This window comes from Poecilia latipinna, unplaced genomic scaffold, assembly GCF_001443285.1.
Source record: "Poecilia latipinna isolate Pla-1442-1.1 unplaced genomic scaffold, P_latipinna-1.0 Scaffold42, whole genome shotgun sequence".
NCBI lineage: Eukaryota > Metazoa > Chordata > Actinopteri > Cyprinodontiformes > Poeciliidae > Poecilia > Poecilia latipinna.
The window spans coordinates 479,493-496,766 of record NW_015112658.1 but is presented as its reverse complement, the minus strand read 5'-3'; the positions used below and the strand labels follow the sequence as shown (position 1 = coordinate 496,766).

General features: G+C 42.8%; 1 protein-coding gene across 3 annotated transcripts in view; it reads right to left on the bottom strand.

Annotated features, from left to right (window-relative positions):
• Window positions 1-150: 150 nt before the first annotated feature.
• The window catches only part of cep112 (centrosomal protein 112), a 138,281-nt gene continuing 121,157 nt past the window's right edge, over window positions 151-17,274 (bottom strand). For all 3 annotated transcript variants that reach the window (XM_015048268.1, XM_015048283.1, XM_015048274.1), the window contains 4 exons: window positions 11,239-11,328; window positions 3,704-3,805; window positions 948-1,012; window positions 151-351 (listed from right to left, as the gene is read on the bottom strand). In XM_015048268.1, coding sequence (XP_014903754.1) covers window positions 348-351; window positions 948-1,012; window positions 3,704-3,805; window positions 11,239-11,328 — 261 coding nt within the window. In that variant the 3' untranslated portion in view covers window positions 151-347. The remainder of the gene's footprint in view (window positions 352-947; window positions 1,013-3,703; window positions 3,806-11,238; window positions 11,329-17,274) is intronic.

The window sequence follows — 17,274 nt, the reverse complement described above, 5'->3', positions numbered from 1 at the left end:
AAGAAAAAACCCACCGTGGGGGGTGGGGGGGGGGGGAGAAAAAGACAAAACGAAACAAAAAAAAAAAAGGAGAGACAAAGTCTTTTATTACAATGATGAATTTATAAAAATATGAACATTTTCATGAGAAAGTCAAGTAAACTGATAAAAAAAAAGACACAGAAATGAACACTTTATCTGGATGAGGACATCAAAATGCTACATTTAATCAAGGTTAAACTAAAACGAGATAAACAAACTTCAGAATGACCGGTCCAGTGGAGTGAGGGATGAGAGGGAACTGCAATGCTCACTTTCTGTTGGCCGGCATCGTCCTTCATGTCCTGGAGTGTCTGAGCTTCATGCTGTTACCTGTGAACAGAGGAGAGCATGAAAGAAGCTCAAAATGGAAACAAATGCCTCAGAAGGAGCAGAGCGACACGTTTTCTTCTCCTTACTTTGACAGCACACACCCAAACAAACCAAAAAATACACAATGACTTGCAAAAGGATTCAAACAATTTTATCATCACATTTCAACCCCAAACTTCAGTACAATTGATTTGATTTTTTTTTTTTTTTTTTTGCGCGACGGAGCCACACAGAGGAGCACATAATTGTGAAGTGGGAGGAAAATGAAGCCTGGTGTTTTACAAATGGCCGAAGACTGTTCTGGTCAGACGAGGCCAAAATGGGAGCTTTCAGTGCCTCCATGACTATCACAATGAGCGACATCTCTCTCATTATGAGCGAAGCAGCATCATGCTGCGGGGATGCTCTCATTTTGTTAAATTCTGTGCGACCTGTGTGCCGCCATAAAAGACAAGTACTCGGATTTAAAAGGTGGTGCCAAAAACGATGCTTGCGTTTCCTGTTTGGAAAAGTCCTTCTTATAGGAAAGAGTGGAGCACAGAATAATCTCAGATACTTTACAAATCTATACGGAAAGCTGTAAACAAACTCTGTACCTCCTGTTGCGACAGGCATCCAGGTCTTCCTGCAGCAAAGAGGCCGTCTTCTGGAGGAAGCTGACCTACAGCACACACACACACATGCACACACACGCACACACACACACACACACACACACGATGTAAAACACGGTGCAGCGAAATGGTGCTGGAAATAACTGGGTGTAAACAGAAAGGAGGAAGCAGGAGACGGGTTGGTGTGAGCTTGGTTGTGCTTTTGGCTGGTGTTGGGTAGCACAACAGAGGAGAGTGAAAGAAAAGGCTGCTTGTTAAGTCCAGGGGTCAAGACAGCAGGGGCAGAGGGGTCAGGAGATCAGGGCAGCAGGGTGAAGGCACACTGGGACGACCGGGCACATTACGGGCCAGAGTTTGGACGCCGTGAGAGGAGGCAGCGCGGCTCTTTTGTTTGGCTACAAATTGTAAGTTTATTTATGAAGTGCTGCTTTTGGCCGGAGTGAAAATAAACCCCCATCTACATTTACTTGGCGTCCAGCGCCTGGCAGAATAATCACAGCTCCAGAAGAATCCGTATTGTTCTGGGACTAGCGTACTGGAGCCGAGGGTGCATTCCTTTCTGTGGGGGAGACCTCAGCTCCAATTCTAGCGTTTCATTTAAAATATATGCAAAACTCTACCAAAATGTGGTTGCAATCCTCGTGAGGCACAAAAAAAAAAAAAAAAAAACTCTCCGTACCTGTTTTTTTTTTTTTCCCCTCCCTCTATTCAAAAACAATCCATGTTAATGTGTAAGAACCCGAAACGCTGTCAATGAGACGAGAGGCCGCTCTGGTCACGGATTACATTTTATAAACATTTCTGATCACAGCGCTGTGGTCTGCGTGCTGAAATGAGATCCAGGGAGATGTATTTAAACAAGGGAGGGTTGAACATGAGCCCTTTTTTACCCTGAAAGCTCCTATTAACAAAATTATTTACAATGTAAACGCCGAGAAGGGGTCCGCGGGTTAAACTAGCTCAGCGCTCTAAAAAAAATAACTAAAGAAAAGGCCGAGATTTCACTTCATTTATAGCTCTGCGCAAATACTTGGGTTATCTCCAAATCCCTCTATTTGATAAAAAAAAAATAACTCAGGTGGTTTTTATTACCAGTTTATCTCTCCATAGCATACAAAGTATTAACTATTTGGTCCCAACATTCTTCCATTTGGACCAATAACCATTGCCACAGCTTAGTTCCTTTTGTTGAACTGTTGGTGATTAATGATCCCAAAAATGCTCGAATTGAATGAATCACATAAAATAAATGAAACTATTATCAGAGAAATTTATTTTACACCTACATTTTAATTAATTTTTGCTTCAAATCCATATTCGGGTCAGTCAACCTGCAGAAAAACTTAACGTCACACTCTAAACATCTCATCTAGTAAAAACGTTTGATTCTCTGTCCCATAGAGGATTATAATGCGGTTTAAAAAGAAAAGTTTTTTTTTTTTAAATGTAGTGTGTCTGAACACTTCACAGCCCATTACTAGCTGATCTCTGATCAGTGCAAGCGGTGCAGCGAGAAGCAGTTAGACGCAGCGTTCATAGCGGGATTTCAAAACGCTACCTGATGACATTAAAACACCGGCAGTGTTTAAGAACTGAGCCGGAGCTTGTGTTAAAGTATTCAGCAGACAACTGCGGCTGCATACGACACATTTACCTACTTTACTACCCACTGACTGGTGATGTAATAAACAGCAGGAAGACAAGAGATGGTGAGCTTGAGTTATTCTGATTCTAATCCGACTTTATTTTTAACAGGTTTTTGCCTTTAGACAGATTTTTTTTTTTTTAGGCATTACTTGCCTCATGCTTGACTTTATTTACAGTAGTTATAGACGCAACATAAGCTGTTGTCATCAAGAGGAGGGGAGAGTCCACGCAACTGGGCAAATATATGACTAGAGATATTGCCTGCCAGGTTCTTGCTGGATTTTCCCCCCCCCCCGTCTTTTTGCTTAAAATGATTCTGCTCATCTATTGTAAGGGAACTTTCAGGGGCCAGACACATATTCCTTAATCCTCACATATCTGCAATCCTGATTTATTAAAGCCCACACTAACCAAACAATATGATGAGAGAAAAATAACTGAGAAGGCTTCCAGAAAGCCTGGAGATCAAGACCATCTTAAATAACCACAAGAAAGTGTAGTGCGCTGGCAAGCAAGGACATAAAACTTGCAGAGCTTAAAAACCTCTGCACAGTGCTTTACGTTTCGTAAATTTATAATGTAAGAATTTGTTAGACCTATTTTTCCAGACAAATCCAGTTTCCAGCAAAGAAAGAACATACTGCTAACACAAATAACAGAATGTACTGATAGGTAAAGCTTTTTTTTTTAAACATCATTAAGGAACAGCGTTAAAAATAAGGGTAAAACAACAAGCTACAAATTAGGGCACGTTGTGCACATATAATGATTCTGTAATCATGCATAAACAGAAAGCACATGGACCTGTCACCCAGTGAAAATATTTAGGGAATTAAAAACTAGAGAAACAAAGGTTTCAAGATACTGAGGGGCTAAACTTCTAAAATAAAAAAAGTAGAATAAATGAATAAAAACGTCTAAATTTAAAGCAGCCGATCTAAACCAAAGTGCTGTTGCTAGAGAAGGTGATGCAACGCTTGAAAGCAGACATTAAAAAAAGCAGAATGCCTGTTAAAATGAAAAAAATAAATAAATAAAATAAAATAATTCCTGTATTTTAACTTCTGTTTATGTTCACCAAAAGTTCTCACCTGAGCTTTCAGAGAGGTGATGGTGTCCTCCAGCTCCTTCCTGAGATCCGCCGGCATCAGACCTTTGATCTTCTCCTCATACTCCTGATGCACCATTGTCACCTGGGAAGACAGATCCTGTTAGATCAAACGCCATCAAGTCCAAGACCAACACGGTCACACGGTGATCGACGGAAGCGGCCGAACAAGGGCGTCTCAGTAACTTAGAATGTCCCTGAAAAGTTCAGTCATTTCAGCGATTCAGTTCCTAAAGTGAAGCTCAGATTTGACAGATTTATCACACATTGACAGACATATTTTAAGCACTCATTTTGGTATGAGTTTATGATTACGGCGCACAGCTCATGGAGACGCCATAATAACATATAACAATCAATAAAAAGGGTTTTCAATTCAACATGTCTGTTTTGAATTTCAGGTTTTCCGTCCACTTAACCTTCCATTAATATGCTGGAAAAAGTCTACTTTGTATTCTGTAGGAATAACGTTTTAGTGGACCATTTGCAGGACAACTATTAGGTCTGCAATCTCTTTTGTGATTGTGTGGAACATAATACTGGCATATCATAACATTCCTGCTTTTAAAACAAACAAACAAAAAAATAAATAATCAGCCTTATGGAATATAAACATTTTTCAAAAACGACTAATTACGTTTGTCTTTCCTGCAAAACATAATCACTAAAATTAGCAGAAATAAACAGATTGTACATTTATCACTGCGCGTCATATCTAGACAAGTCTCAGTTTTTGAACTGAATCCCTGAAGCACAAAAAACATTTTGACGATATTCTACTTTACGGAGATGCATCTGTACACCATTAATCTGAGAATGTCCCTGCTGAGTAAGTGTTTCTGCATGTCTTTGACTCCGAGGCACTGTAAGCCAAGCAGCAGCTGACACACACACACACAGAGTGTGAGGGTATCCCCTCTTTATTCATGCCTCAGAGTTCCCTCGCTTTTCACAGCTCCTTCACATCTCCACAGGGGGTCCAGCGGCGTTGGCATGACTCGGCTCTGCACGACACCCCCCTACTGGTTGTTGGCCACTACAGCTGTATCCGCCACAAAGCACTGACGGGGGTTTGGAAGAGGATGGATCGCATGAAACACAGCAGCAGCAGCTCAATAGCCAGCGAGCTATCTCCACTGGGGAGGACGGGAGGAAGTCTGTCTGGGGCTAAATTACACTCTGCTAAACCAGAGTCTGATTATAGAAGTTGAAAAGGGTTTGGTTAGTGCAACCCCCACTTTTTACCCGCAAACACACATGAATGGAAGCGCTCGTATACGCGCTTGCAGACATGCGAGCACAAACCGAGCTTTTTACGGTACTGTAAAAAAAGAGTTTATGGCGTTCAGAAGAGCCGCCGAATCAATTAATTCAGAGCTCGACGAGCGCTTCGGAGAGGCGACGCAACAGTTTTCATCCGCATATTTCAAGGTGTAACCAGGGGGAGAGTCTGTGTGTGGCAGAGCCAGAGTCCAGCCAAAGTCCAATCTGCTCTTTCAAGTGAAGAGAGCGTGAATGAAGTGATGGGGGACGGTTAAAAGAAGAAGAAGAAGAAGAAAAAAAAAGATCTGCTACCCTAAAATAATCTTCCTGTTGTGGATTTAACTGATTGTTCTGGCTTTGGCTAATTAATCTTCCTGGGCACAATGAAAAGGACTGGGGAAGCACTTCAAAGCAACCCTCAGCATAAATGATCCCTACATGAGGCAGCTCACTTTGTCTCGGCACAGTGTGCAGCAGATTAGTCTGGCACAACTTCGCCAATTTCTCCAGCCTCCTTCCAAACCTATTCATTTGAAAGTGTTAGAGCAATTACTGTGGGTTAGGAATCCATCGGTTAAGAAAAAAAATATGTTATTTTTCCCCATGCTGTGTGAGAACGGGGTTCAGGACAGTTTAAAAAGTGACCTTTTTTTAAACAGGTTGCAAAAAAAACCAACAAAAAAAAACAAACAAAAAAAATAAACAGGTTGTAGAAGCTTTAATTTCAATGTCCTGAAGACGTCTATCTCTATCTATAGCAGCTTCTGTAGTCATAACAGAACGGCAGGCCAAGACAAAACACACTTCGCCGCTTCAGACCGAAGCAATAAACAATGGTTGAATAAACACATCCCTTACCAACCGCTCTGAATACAAGTCTCAGATTCTTCAAAAGCCAAGCTCCTTAGTTTTGCATTCTTGATTCGTGTATGGTGCCGCCGCCGCGGCAATGAGAGGTCCGCTCGAGCTAAATTATAAGCTCTCTTGTGGCGACGCTGTCTCCATCGTCTGTCCCATACATACGCTGGAAGGGGAGAGCCTACAGCAGCATATTCTGAAAAACTCCAAGAGAGCTGCAGGGGAAAACTGGTAACCTTGTATTGCCTTGCAAATATATTCGGACACCTTGTTTTCTCTCCTTTTCCTCACGTTACGACAACTGGCTTTAATGCATTTTATTAGCAAATGAAGGATTTCTAAAGGATGCATAGTCTTAGAAAAAGTAAAATAAAATAAAAAAGAGTAATAGTTAGTAACTCTAACATCAATATGCTTTGATCTAAACCATTAAAGCTCAGGCTGTATATTTAGAAGCTGAACCTCCAACAGCTGTTCTTCCTGTTTTTGTTCCCTTCAGTTTTCCCATCAGCTCTGACTAGCTTGCCTGTTCATGCAGAAGAAACATCCCTGCAGCATGATGGTTACACTTCCATGTTTCACTGTGTGCTTCATTACAATGTAGAGCTTTAGGTTTCCGCCAAATCTAGAGTTTTCTACATGGGTGAAAAGAGGAGTTTAGGTCTTCCTCTATTCTATCCCTTCTTTTTTTTCTTGTCACCTTTGCCTCCTTCAGAGTTACTCTGGTTCTGTTGGCTGCTTCTCTGATTAAAGTCCTCGTTCACCGTCAGCTTATGTGAGCGCCCAGGTCTTCGTAGGTGTGTAGTTGTGTCGTACTAGCCAGGTTGACAATTTGACAAACTGATGGATCTTCATGACGCTGTTTGTTGTTTATTACTGCTAAAAACCTGAGGCAGACAGCTATATTTAAATTACATTTAGTTTCTATCAGAGAATCAGAGTGACGGGATTAAGATTTGAAAATAAATAAATAAAACAAACAAGGAAAACTGAGCCTCCTTTTACTTCTTTCTGTTAGTCAATCACATAAAATCTCAATAAAACACATTCAAGTTGGGCAAGACCTCTCACATGCGCTCAGTGTTTGGTTATTGACCAAGTCCATCTTATCTCAGAGCGTGTGGACGGAAGCAGCAGTCTTTATCATAACAATATCTCTGTTGTCTAAACCTGACTGCCGCTAACACACACAGAGACTTCGCCGTGTCTCTCGGTGGAGTTAGAAATGCAAAACAGAAGCATCCGACTCCCCAAAAACCAGACAGACTTGTTTTCTTAAAGACATTGTTCCTCCAGCTTTGCATTCTCTTCCAAAGGTCCTCCCTCTGCATCTTTCCTCTTCTTTCATGAAAACACACAGTTTTTTTTCCCCCTCTCTCTTTCAACTTCTTCTTCTTTTTTTTTTTTTTTTTTTTTACAGCAAAGGCATGTTTGTTTTCCCGACAGGCAGAAAGAGACATGCGATGACATCTGAGGGGAGTGGGGGGGGAAAGGCTCCTCACCAATTGGAGAAAAAGTGAGACGTATTTGAACAACGCTGCAGATCAAACCCGTCACTAGGACTTGGTCACTGACAGACTCCAGATGTGAGCAGAAAGGAAAGAAAGGAGAGAAAGAAAAGAGAGGGAGACACTGCAAAGAAAAACAAAAACAAAAGAAAAAGTGTGTGCCACTATTTCAGCTTGTAATGAAAGACGACTTTGAATTTCTAAAGACGCATCAGGTTTGATCTGTGCAGATCTCTTTTTGAAAGTGGGGTTCTGTTTGTTCCTGATGAGGTGCCGTTTTGAATACAGCGAGGAGCGGCAGTCGTTTTCCCCCCTCCCAGTCATCTTAAAATGACAACATTTCATCTATATATAGTCCTCAGATTGTGGTTTTGACTTTCTCTCATGCTTCGCGCCGTCACATGGCATGGCTTCTGACAGCTGCCAGCAGAAAGGAACAAGCCCTAAACACTTTCAACGTTCAAATGAAGTTTGTCACATCGCTGAAGAGGCTTGATGCATGCTAATGAAGCTGGTGTGTGTGTGTGTGTGTGTGTGCATGAAACAAATAGTGTGTGTGTGTGTGTAAGGTGTAGAGGGGGGGGGGGGAAGAGGCATTTTTTTTTTATATCATCCATTGTTCCCAGGTGACAAAACCCTTGTCAGGAACAAGAGGATACATCAAAAATGCCAATGTTCGCAAAGTTTGCACCTCCACATCCAGAGTTGGAAGTCAGCGAGTTCATGAAAGAGCGATTTGGAATCAAAAGCGCTTTGTTACAAGATGAAGGAGGGAAAACGGCTTCGAATGAGCCAGAGGTCTCTGTGGAGTTCACTGAAGCTACAGTAAGACAGGGATCCTACTCATTATGAAGGCAAAAACTCCTGACTTTTCCAGACTCAACTTCCCAGAGTTCCCAGTGGTTTACATTCATTTGAAAGTATTGAGTACAAAATATCCACTTTCGAATTGTGTCTGGTATTCATACAGGCAGCAGGCTTTAAATGCGGAAAGTGGGCAAGGAGGAACAGGGGGAGAAATAAGGAAACAAGGAGATATTAAGGAAGAAAGGACACAAGGAAAGAAGTAAAGGTAAGGATAAAAAAGAAAGGACATAAAAATGGACACGAGAAATGAAAGAACAAAGGACAGATTGAGGGACAGATAAAGGACAGAAAGAGGACAGGGCACAAGCATGAAAAGGAGAAAAGGAAAAGAAGGAACAAAGGAAGTATATTGTGAAACTTTAAGACACATGAGGGAAGGAAGAAGGGAAGGAAGGAAGGAGACTTAAACAGAACAAATCTAGACCTTTCCAGATTGTAGCAAGATGCTGACTGATGGCAGGTTGTGTGATAGTCAACTATTTGTTATTTACTAAAAACAACATGACTTTACATTCTCAACCGCCTAAATTGTCACCATGACACCAAAGACCTCATGAACCCATTGACTTACATGTAAATACTTTAAGGGTGACGCTTAAGGGATTTAATCAAAGTTAGCACCTGTGGCAGAGACCAGCGCTAAACTTTTACAGTTTGCCGTGTCTAGCCTGTCATTCATAAGGAGAGCTGCTCTCTACAGGCCACCATCTTGAAGGAGAGCCGAACCACGCACTGAGCTGATGAGATGCCGTTTTGGAGGCGAGGGCCCCTGTGAGTGCGGGGCCAGCAACATCTGTGCGAAGCCTGGGCAGGAAAGCTGCTTCAGCATGCGAGAGATCGGATTACAAAAGACACAAGAAACATCTTGGCAGATAAACAAGAGCAACATGTGAGCGAGGAGGAAAAGGCGAATCGGTGTGGCCTCAACTATTAGTGTGCATGAACCACAGAGGGCACAACTACTAACTGAGAAACGTATACAGAAAGAGAGATTAGCACTAAACACACACCAAGCAATGTGATTCAGACACGCTCGCTCAAAGCCTTTTCTCCGTTTATCTCTTAGCAGAATGTCAGGGGGAGAAAATCTGTTCAGCGTGTTCAAGACCGTGAATCACGAGCTGTTGAGAGCCTAAAGTGGGAACCAAAAGGCTTTGTCGCATTCATCGTGTTGTTTACTCGTCCTCTGCTTCAACATGCTTTTAACATACAGGTGTTAGCACCAAAACGAAAGAAAAACAAGAAATTCTCGTCTCCTGTATTTTACCTGACTCAATTTGTTAAAGGGGCAGTATTATGTAGTGTCGACTTTTTTGAGTAAACGTTTTTTATATTGATGTTCTAATGTTATTCCCCCATCAAAAACACACCTGGAGTGTTACCTTGACTATTTCAGGCATGTTTGGGAAAACCCTTAATCTCCCATGGCAACCATTCAGCTGCATTAAACACCTGGGTGGACCAAGCCCCGCCTTTGAGGCGGTATCCGAGTTCCCACCTTACAGAGCAGACATCGGCCACAACGCCCTCACTCGGATCCTTCAGACTAGCCAATAGCAATTAGCAAACACCTGGTGGAACTGCACATGTGCTGAGCTCATTATAGGAGCTACTTCTCAGTGCAACGTTGATAAAAATGTATTAAAGGGTTAATGGAGAGATAAGGTTGCTGAAATGTGCAATAGATGTGCAAGAACAATAAACCTGATGGATTGATTGATGTTGTGATGACTTCCTGAAGTCAGAGTGTTGGAAAAAGCAAAAGTCAAATTCCTTTCAAGTGACATAAATGCAACATTTTTTATAACAACTGAAAGTACATGATTGTGCTATAAAACCTTCTATATTGCTGGAAAACACAATACTGACCCCTAAAAAAATTTAAAAAACCAACTCTTTAGATTGCAATCTGGGTTTGTGATAGGCTGAAAACAACTTACAGAACTTAATCATACTTCAGGCCTAGTCCAATATGGCTGATTTTGTTTCATTTCTATCCAAAAAAGGAGAAAAAAAAATCAGATCAACAAAAAAGGATGAGAAAAAGAATATTTCAAACCGATTGCATGTGAAATATGTTAAAAATAATGTGAATTTCTTTTTCATAACTCACTACCTTGTCTGTCATATAAAATGTTATTAAATGATACTAGATTACACTGTTTTAAAAAGTTTAAAACAAGGTGCTAATCGTTTTGCGAGGCACCGGATGCCATAATTTAATTAAACTAAGACCACCTTGCAAGAAAGAGCAAGCAGAATCCCCTGCGGCGCAGCAAGGTGTGGATCAGTGACAAGTGGCTCCTGAAAACCGGTGAGCCCCGTCGACTCGATTTATGACGGCCCGACTGGGAGACGTGTGACGAGTGTGTGAAGTGTGTGCAAGGGTCAGTGGGCGGATCAGAGGGAACACAGGAGAACGAATGCCTTTGGAGTACATACCGCGGTACAAAGACCAACCTCCTGCGTGAGCACAGTCATTAGTTCTTTCTTCTCTGTGTGTGTCAAGGTCAAAACATAGTCTGATTACAGGGCATTCTCCACAGCCACTTGGTGCGCGTGTGTGCGCGCACCAGGGCTTTCCTTTTGAGCACAGGCAGCGGTGGCATTCTTGGCCCTAGGCGCTGACTCTTGAGGCCAGATCTCAAGGAATTTGGGAAATGTGCAAGGGGGCATATCGTTGACTCTGAACAGGAGAAGGAGAAACGGTAGGTGGAAGAGGGCAGAGGAGGAAAGGAGGCCAAGAATATTTTGTGTTTCTTTTGCAGCCCCCTGGAGGACTGAGTCAGAATAGTAAATCAGAAAGGAGGAGATTGCAACATGAAGCGATAAAGCAGCAAAAGAAGATGTTATAGGACAGGATTTTATGATCAAGAAGAATAAAACGGTTGTGATGCAAAAAGCTGAAGGTGAAGTTGGAAAAAAAAAAAAGTGATGCAATGATGACAGGAAGCTGCAAATTGTGCAGCAGAAAACAATGGGAAAGAAGAGATAAAGGGAAGAGGACAAACAAGTTCGTTACCCTCTCTTCGGTCTCCAGCTCCTTGTTGAGCAGCTTCTTCTCGGCACTGTGCAGCTGTCTCCGCAGACTCTCCAGCTTTTCCTGCAGAGCCTGGGGACAAGAAGAGGCGTTCAAGTCGGCTGACAGACGCAAACCGAAAAACAGTTTCTGCCTGGTTTAACATGTAAGTGACGCAAACGGGTAGACACTGATCTGCAGTTTGATTTGAGCTGAGAGGAGAAGGCGCGATGCAGCTAAATGAGAGGCCACAAGAGAATCACGAAAATATGCAGATGAGACAGAAAACCAGAGGAGGAACAGGGGATGCAGAATTTCTGTTTTTGCATGTGAAGTGAGAAAGCCGTGAAGAACTTTTTCCACAAAGTAGGAGCAGGGGGGTAAAAATGCTTCGTACAGAAAATGGTCAGATTGTCATAGAAGATTTTGATGGAAAAAAGATAAAAGGAGCTCAGAGCGTGTTTTCGAACAGGTCAGCTCCGACATTTAGGCGCGAGCGCAACACAGAACCAGATCTTTTCAGCACACTTCATCTTTGATTAGTCTGCACAGAAAACGGAGAGAGTGATGCAGGTGTGAACGCATGCAGCAACAGCACAGCAGCGAGTTTACAATTTCACACACACACACACCTCCGTCAAGCGTGTGAGGCTCTGGCAACAATCAATATCTGCGGCGTCACACCCTCCTCCCCCCCACACACACCTCCGGAGCTGAGTGAGTGAGCCAGGTGTTGGCTTGTTGACTCTCTCTGAGCAGAAGGAAACGCAGTCCAGGTGATAGGCATGACCACCTGATCTGCGGCCCACTCCACTGACATAAATCACGCAGACTACAAAGCTTTAGGGCACGAATGAGCTTCTGAGCAGCACCTCCGAGACGCACTGAGAGGTAAACAGCTGAAACTTTAGTCGGGCGTGTTATTATATGCAGTCAAACAAACAGGAGCCGAGTCTGGTGGAAAAACCCACCTGACCTATTTACTCAGTATTTGTCAGATGTAAGGACATAAAAATAAATAAATAAATAAATTTATCTAAATATCAAACTGTTCATATTATGAGGTTTTTGGGGGGCAAACATAAAGTCTATACCTCCATAACATCAAGTTATGATAGGATTTGATTCTTATTTTAATAAACCATCATGTCTACAATGTGAAATTAGGGTTCTCCTATTTAAAACAGAGGCTCCTGAACAACAGGCAGTCCCAATTTCGATCATTATTTAGCTTTCTGAACCCTGACCTCTTATGTGGTTTAGCTGTAATGTTGATCTGGAGTAAGAAACACCTTAAAGGGGCAGTATTATATATTTTCCAAGCTCGTAGTGCCATTTTGTATTGCAAACAAGTCACTATTTGGTCATTATAAAAATACTGTATTTACCAAACGTAACTTAAAAAGAAAAATGACTTCAAGGTTTGATGAATCGAAACTGGCCACTGTGTCTTTAAGAAGCTCTGTGAGAGCAAGTGTGTAGGCATCCCCCGACTGGCTGCCATGGGACACTCAAGGATTTCTCAAGCATAGATGAAACTCCAAGTATATTTATGAAGAGGAAGTATCAAAATAAGATGATATAAAGTCCAAGCCCACCTCCACATTTACTAGACAGTAATTGGTTTGACATGGCTGTACAGAGTGGCAGATGAGCTGACCTGAGTAGACGCCTGTATTTTTATTAAATAAATGTATTGTCTTGAAATAAGTTTCGTTTTCGAGCAATGCAAAAACACTAAATTGTGTAAGAAAACTAATTTATTCTGTAGGCAGCGTTTACATACAACAGTAAAGCCGGCAGGACAAGCGATGAAGATGAGGAAAATCAAGCCTCCTCCCCCTCTTTCTGAACCCACGCCTGATTTCCCGCACCGTGACGCAGGATATCTGGTCCACTTCTTCTGGGAAGGACGGCTAACTAGAGGGCTCCGCATGTGACGTACGCTTTCTTGTGGCATCTGAATTAGACGTGCTCAGAGCACATCGGAGTTCACAAGTTCAACGTTTCTCACATCATTAGCAGTATCATATGGGACGATTCTGCTGAACAACAGCAGTGCTTTGTGACTCAGAAAAAAAAAAAAAAAAAACGGCTTTGGAGTTATTTAGTCATTACTGGTGTCAGACAGGATGGAGGGATGATGTTACACACTGCTAACAAGAGGCAGCTCACTGAGTCTAATAGACCGAGGCAGCACTACAGGAAAACAACACGTTTCTGAAGTCGCAAACACCTGCCCTGAGTTTGACTTTAATCCAGAGGAATCACTCTGCCGCACATCTAAAGCGACATGACAGCGGGTTTACAAATTAAGGCTTCGATGAGCTTAATTCACGAGTTTCGATTTTGCTGGTGACTAATAAGGGGTGAAAGCATACAGGTTCGTACAACTGTTAACTGAAAAGAAAACAGGATCAGCATATTTTCAGTGACTTCTCACCACGAACTCAACTCAGTTTCTTTGCTCTTGTAGGCCTTTAAGGGAAAGATTGTCTGAATGTTGACAACAGTGAAACCTTTCACAAGCTATTTTGCTCAAAGAAAGCCACTCTTGGTTTTTACTCCTGACCAGAACCTCGAGGACCCGTGTAGACTGGTACAAAATAATAACGTTTACTTCGCACAAGACTTTGCATTAAAAGTTAGCTTTGAGTGTAGGTGAGAAGCTTACCTACACATCTAAAGCGACATGACAGTGGGTTTACAAATTAAGGCTTCGATGAGCTTAATTCACGAGTTTCGATTTTGCTGGTGACTAATAGTACGACATTCATATGTCGTACTCATCCTACGACATATGAATATCCTGACGGCAAGAGAAAATGGCAACAAGTAGCTTTCCTGATCTAGCATGTGCTGTCTGTAAAGGTGCACCGTGTGTCGGACAAGAAGCCAATCAGCAATCTGGGATTTATTAACCATAGGGAAAAGGATGATTGTAAGCAAGCCAGGAAGAGGAGTAAATTGTTTTCTTTATGAAGGGATGCAGACAGAGGAGTGTGACAGGAATGGAAAAACAGATTAAGGCATGACAGAGAAAGTTATATGGAAATCTGAAATTGCAAAGCAAGCCTTAGGAAAATAAAGAGACATGTGACTGAATCAGAAGGCGGAATGAAAGTTTAGAAAGGTGAAAATGAGAAGCATCAAGAATTTGAGGAGGGGAAAAAAAAACTAGCGGGAGACGAAGGGGAAAAAGAAAAAGCATGTGGCTGGCTTGCAGAGGTTGGGTCAGCGGCGCACTCCTGCCTCGCAGTTTCACAGTCGGGAGGCTTGAAGGTCTCGCTCTCTCTCTCTCTCTGCCCTCCCTCCCCATCAACAATCGGGCCTCAGCCTCTCTTTCATTCCAAACTTTCACCTCAAAAGGAGCAGCGGGGCACACGTGCACACAAGCACTGACAAACACTGCTTAGAGGGATTCATGCAGGTATAGGCACGCATCAATATTAACAGCACAAGTTCTAAAAGTGCGAGCGCCGCGCTCAGTCAAATCAGCGCGTGGTTATTGTGTGGCGCGCGCGCACGCACGCACAGAGACGCAGCAATGCCTGAGTCATTCTTTCCTGGGTGGTCCTCCTGCATAGATAAGGCAAGCATGCTTCCCCAGGGTGAAGCGAAAGCAACAGAGGGCAGGAGAAAACGGCAAAAGAAGAAAGAAGGGAGGGAACGGTGGGAGGAGGAAAAAAGGCCAGGGGCCTCTTTAAACTTGGTGTTTTGTTAGGAGCCGAGCTGCTCTTCATGTGCGGCGGGGGCCTTTCTATTTGCAGCGTGCTGTCAGAGGTTTCTCCCCAAAGTCTGGATTAAAGAGATCCTCTAATGACACTGAGGCTGGACGACTTCAGACAGCAGCAAAAACCTCACATTGCACCGCCTCCAGCCAAGGACACACACACACACAGAAAAGCAAAGGATGAGGCAGATGCACACAGACATACATATACAAAGCTGTAGAGCCCACACAGACACCAGCTTCAGTAGAACAAGGCTTTGTGTGCACATATGGCTACTGATCTAATAGTAAATAATAAAAGAGGTGCTAACCTCAAGGAGAGATGGATGGTCAGAGAGATGAGCACAGCCTCTCTTTTATCTGCACTTTTATCAAAGGATTGTGGGGAAAGGTAAAGAAGAAAGAAGCAGTAGGAGGAGGAGGTGGAAGAGGAGGAGTAAGAGGAGGAGGAGGAGAGGTCTTCCTCCTGAGGTGTTTGAGAAGAGAAACTTTTGCTTTTGCTTTTGCTGTCTTGTCTGCCTGCGTGTAGTAATAAAAACATGTAGTTTAGCAAGTCGACCAGGACAGCCCCTCTGAAATGAAACTCCGATATTGGTGTGAATTGACTTGCCTGTGCAGCCCTTTGATGCTTTACAGCAGTTTTCCCCGCTCACGCGTCGAGCGAGAAGCTACGCGGCGACGGCACCTGGAACCTTCCCGAACCGCGAAACGCCAAACACACGCATGGCACAGCTTACGGAGGCGTCTTCTTCGGGAGCGCTGATGAAAGTGCTGAGACAATTGCGGCGCTAATGAAGACATGCTGCAAATGAGTTATGCCCACGGGGGGAACACGCCGTAGTCTAACTTTCAGCTGCTGGGAGCTACGGTAGAAAGAGAATAGGAAACAACTCCAAAATACGTGCCATATGCCTGTCGTGTTTTCCTGCTTATTTGTGTGTCGGCACTTATGAATATATTCTGTTTATCAAATGGTACATTGCTGAACAACTGTTAAGTTCAGCTCAAGTTTCAAACATAGCTGCATGTTTTAAAAACTCCAGGTTTTTGTGACTAATTCCTGTTTTATTGTTCGCCGGCAGATGAAGGCCTCCATGAGCTGTTCCACTTCCCACGTTCCCTTGTAGCGTCCTGGAATGTAACTCCCTCCCTTATTTCCTCCCTCTCCGATATGAGGATAAAACAATCCGCAGAGCCGGAAAAGTAATCAATCAGCTGACGACGCGATGCACACGTGTTGAGTTGCACGCAGATCCAAAACATTTGCAGAGACATTATTTTGCATATGGGAAAAATGGACTGAGATTAGGGATACTGATTAAATATCTATTGGCTGATTGACCAGTTCAACTAAATTATTCAATGTGAGCGAGCAAAACTAAAGGTTTTCAGTTTTCTATCCTTGAAAATATAGTCCAGAGAGAGAAATTGCGCAGCTCTGCAGGTAAACAAAAATGATTATAGAAGTGGCACAGCATGATGAGCCCGGTTATTACAGTTGGAGTTAGATCCTTACCGAACAAGATATTTCCACAACTTCATAAAATTCAATGGGTTTATTACTGACAGAAGAAGTTAGGAGCTGCATTACGTTCACCTTCCTGTTAATCTTTCCTCTCCAACTCTCTGTTGTAGCAATAAATATGTGAGAAATTTCTAGAAGTTTGGATGTTGAAAACCATATTTCAGGAGCTAGGTTGTCATTGTTGTGTCCGACTCTCCACTTTTCAAGACGCAGCCAACATTTTCAACAAATCTGCACCGCAGGCAGTCCCAGCTGAACAACATGTACTCTGTGTCTGTAAGGCTACAGTGAACCTGTAAGTGATGCAGGACGAGGTCGACTGCTGAAATAACCAAGCGCCTCTTGGGAGCAGACGTTACCTTGGGTGATGTGTCTTCAAAAATATCAACACATGGCTCTGATGTACCTTCTTACCGTCACAGCAGCTGACTTTTACACCTTTCACTTTCTCAACTTTTGCACATACAAACCGACGGCCAGTTTCTCTAAAGCAACCTGGACTGATTTTTTTCTGAACACAAAACATGTTTTCTTTCTGTCCAGTCTAGAAGAAGACGCACCAAAAGAGCTTTGTAAAGTTTCTGTTACAGTTCTGGATGAACTGCTGTGAGCGACGAGAAATTTCCAAAGCAGCTCCGGCCATGTGGCTCTAATGATCACAGAAAGATAACATAGTGTTTCTTATGCAATATTGCCTTAGGAATTAATTATACTAATCAATACCTTTTATTAAAGAGGGAGGCTCCACCTTGGAGCTGAAGTCTCCAGCCGAGCCTCCACC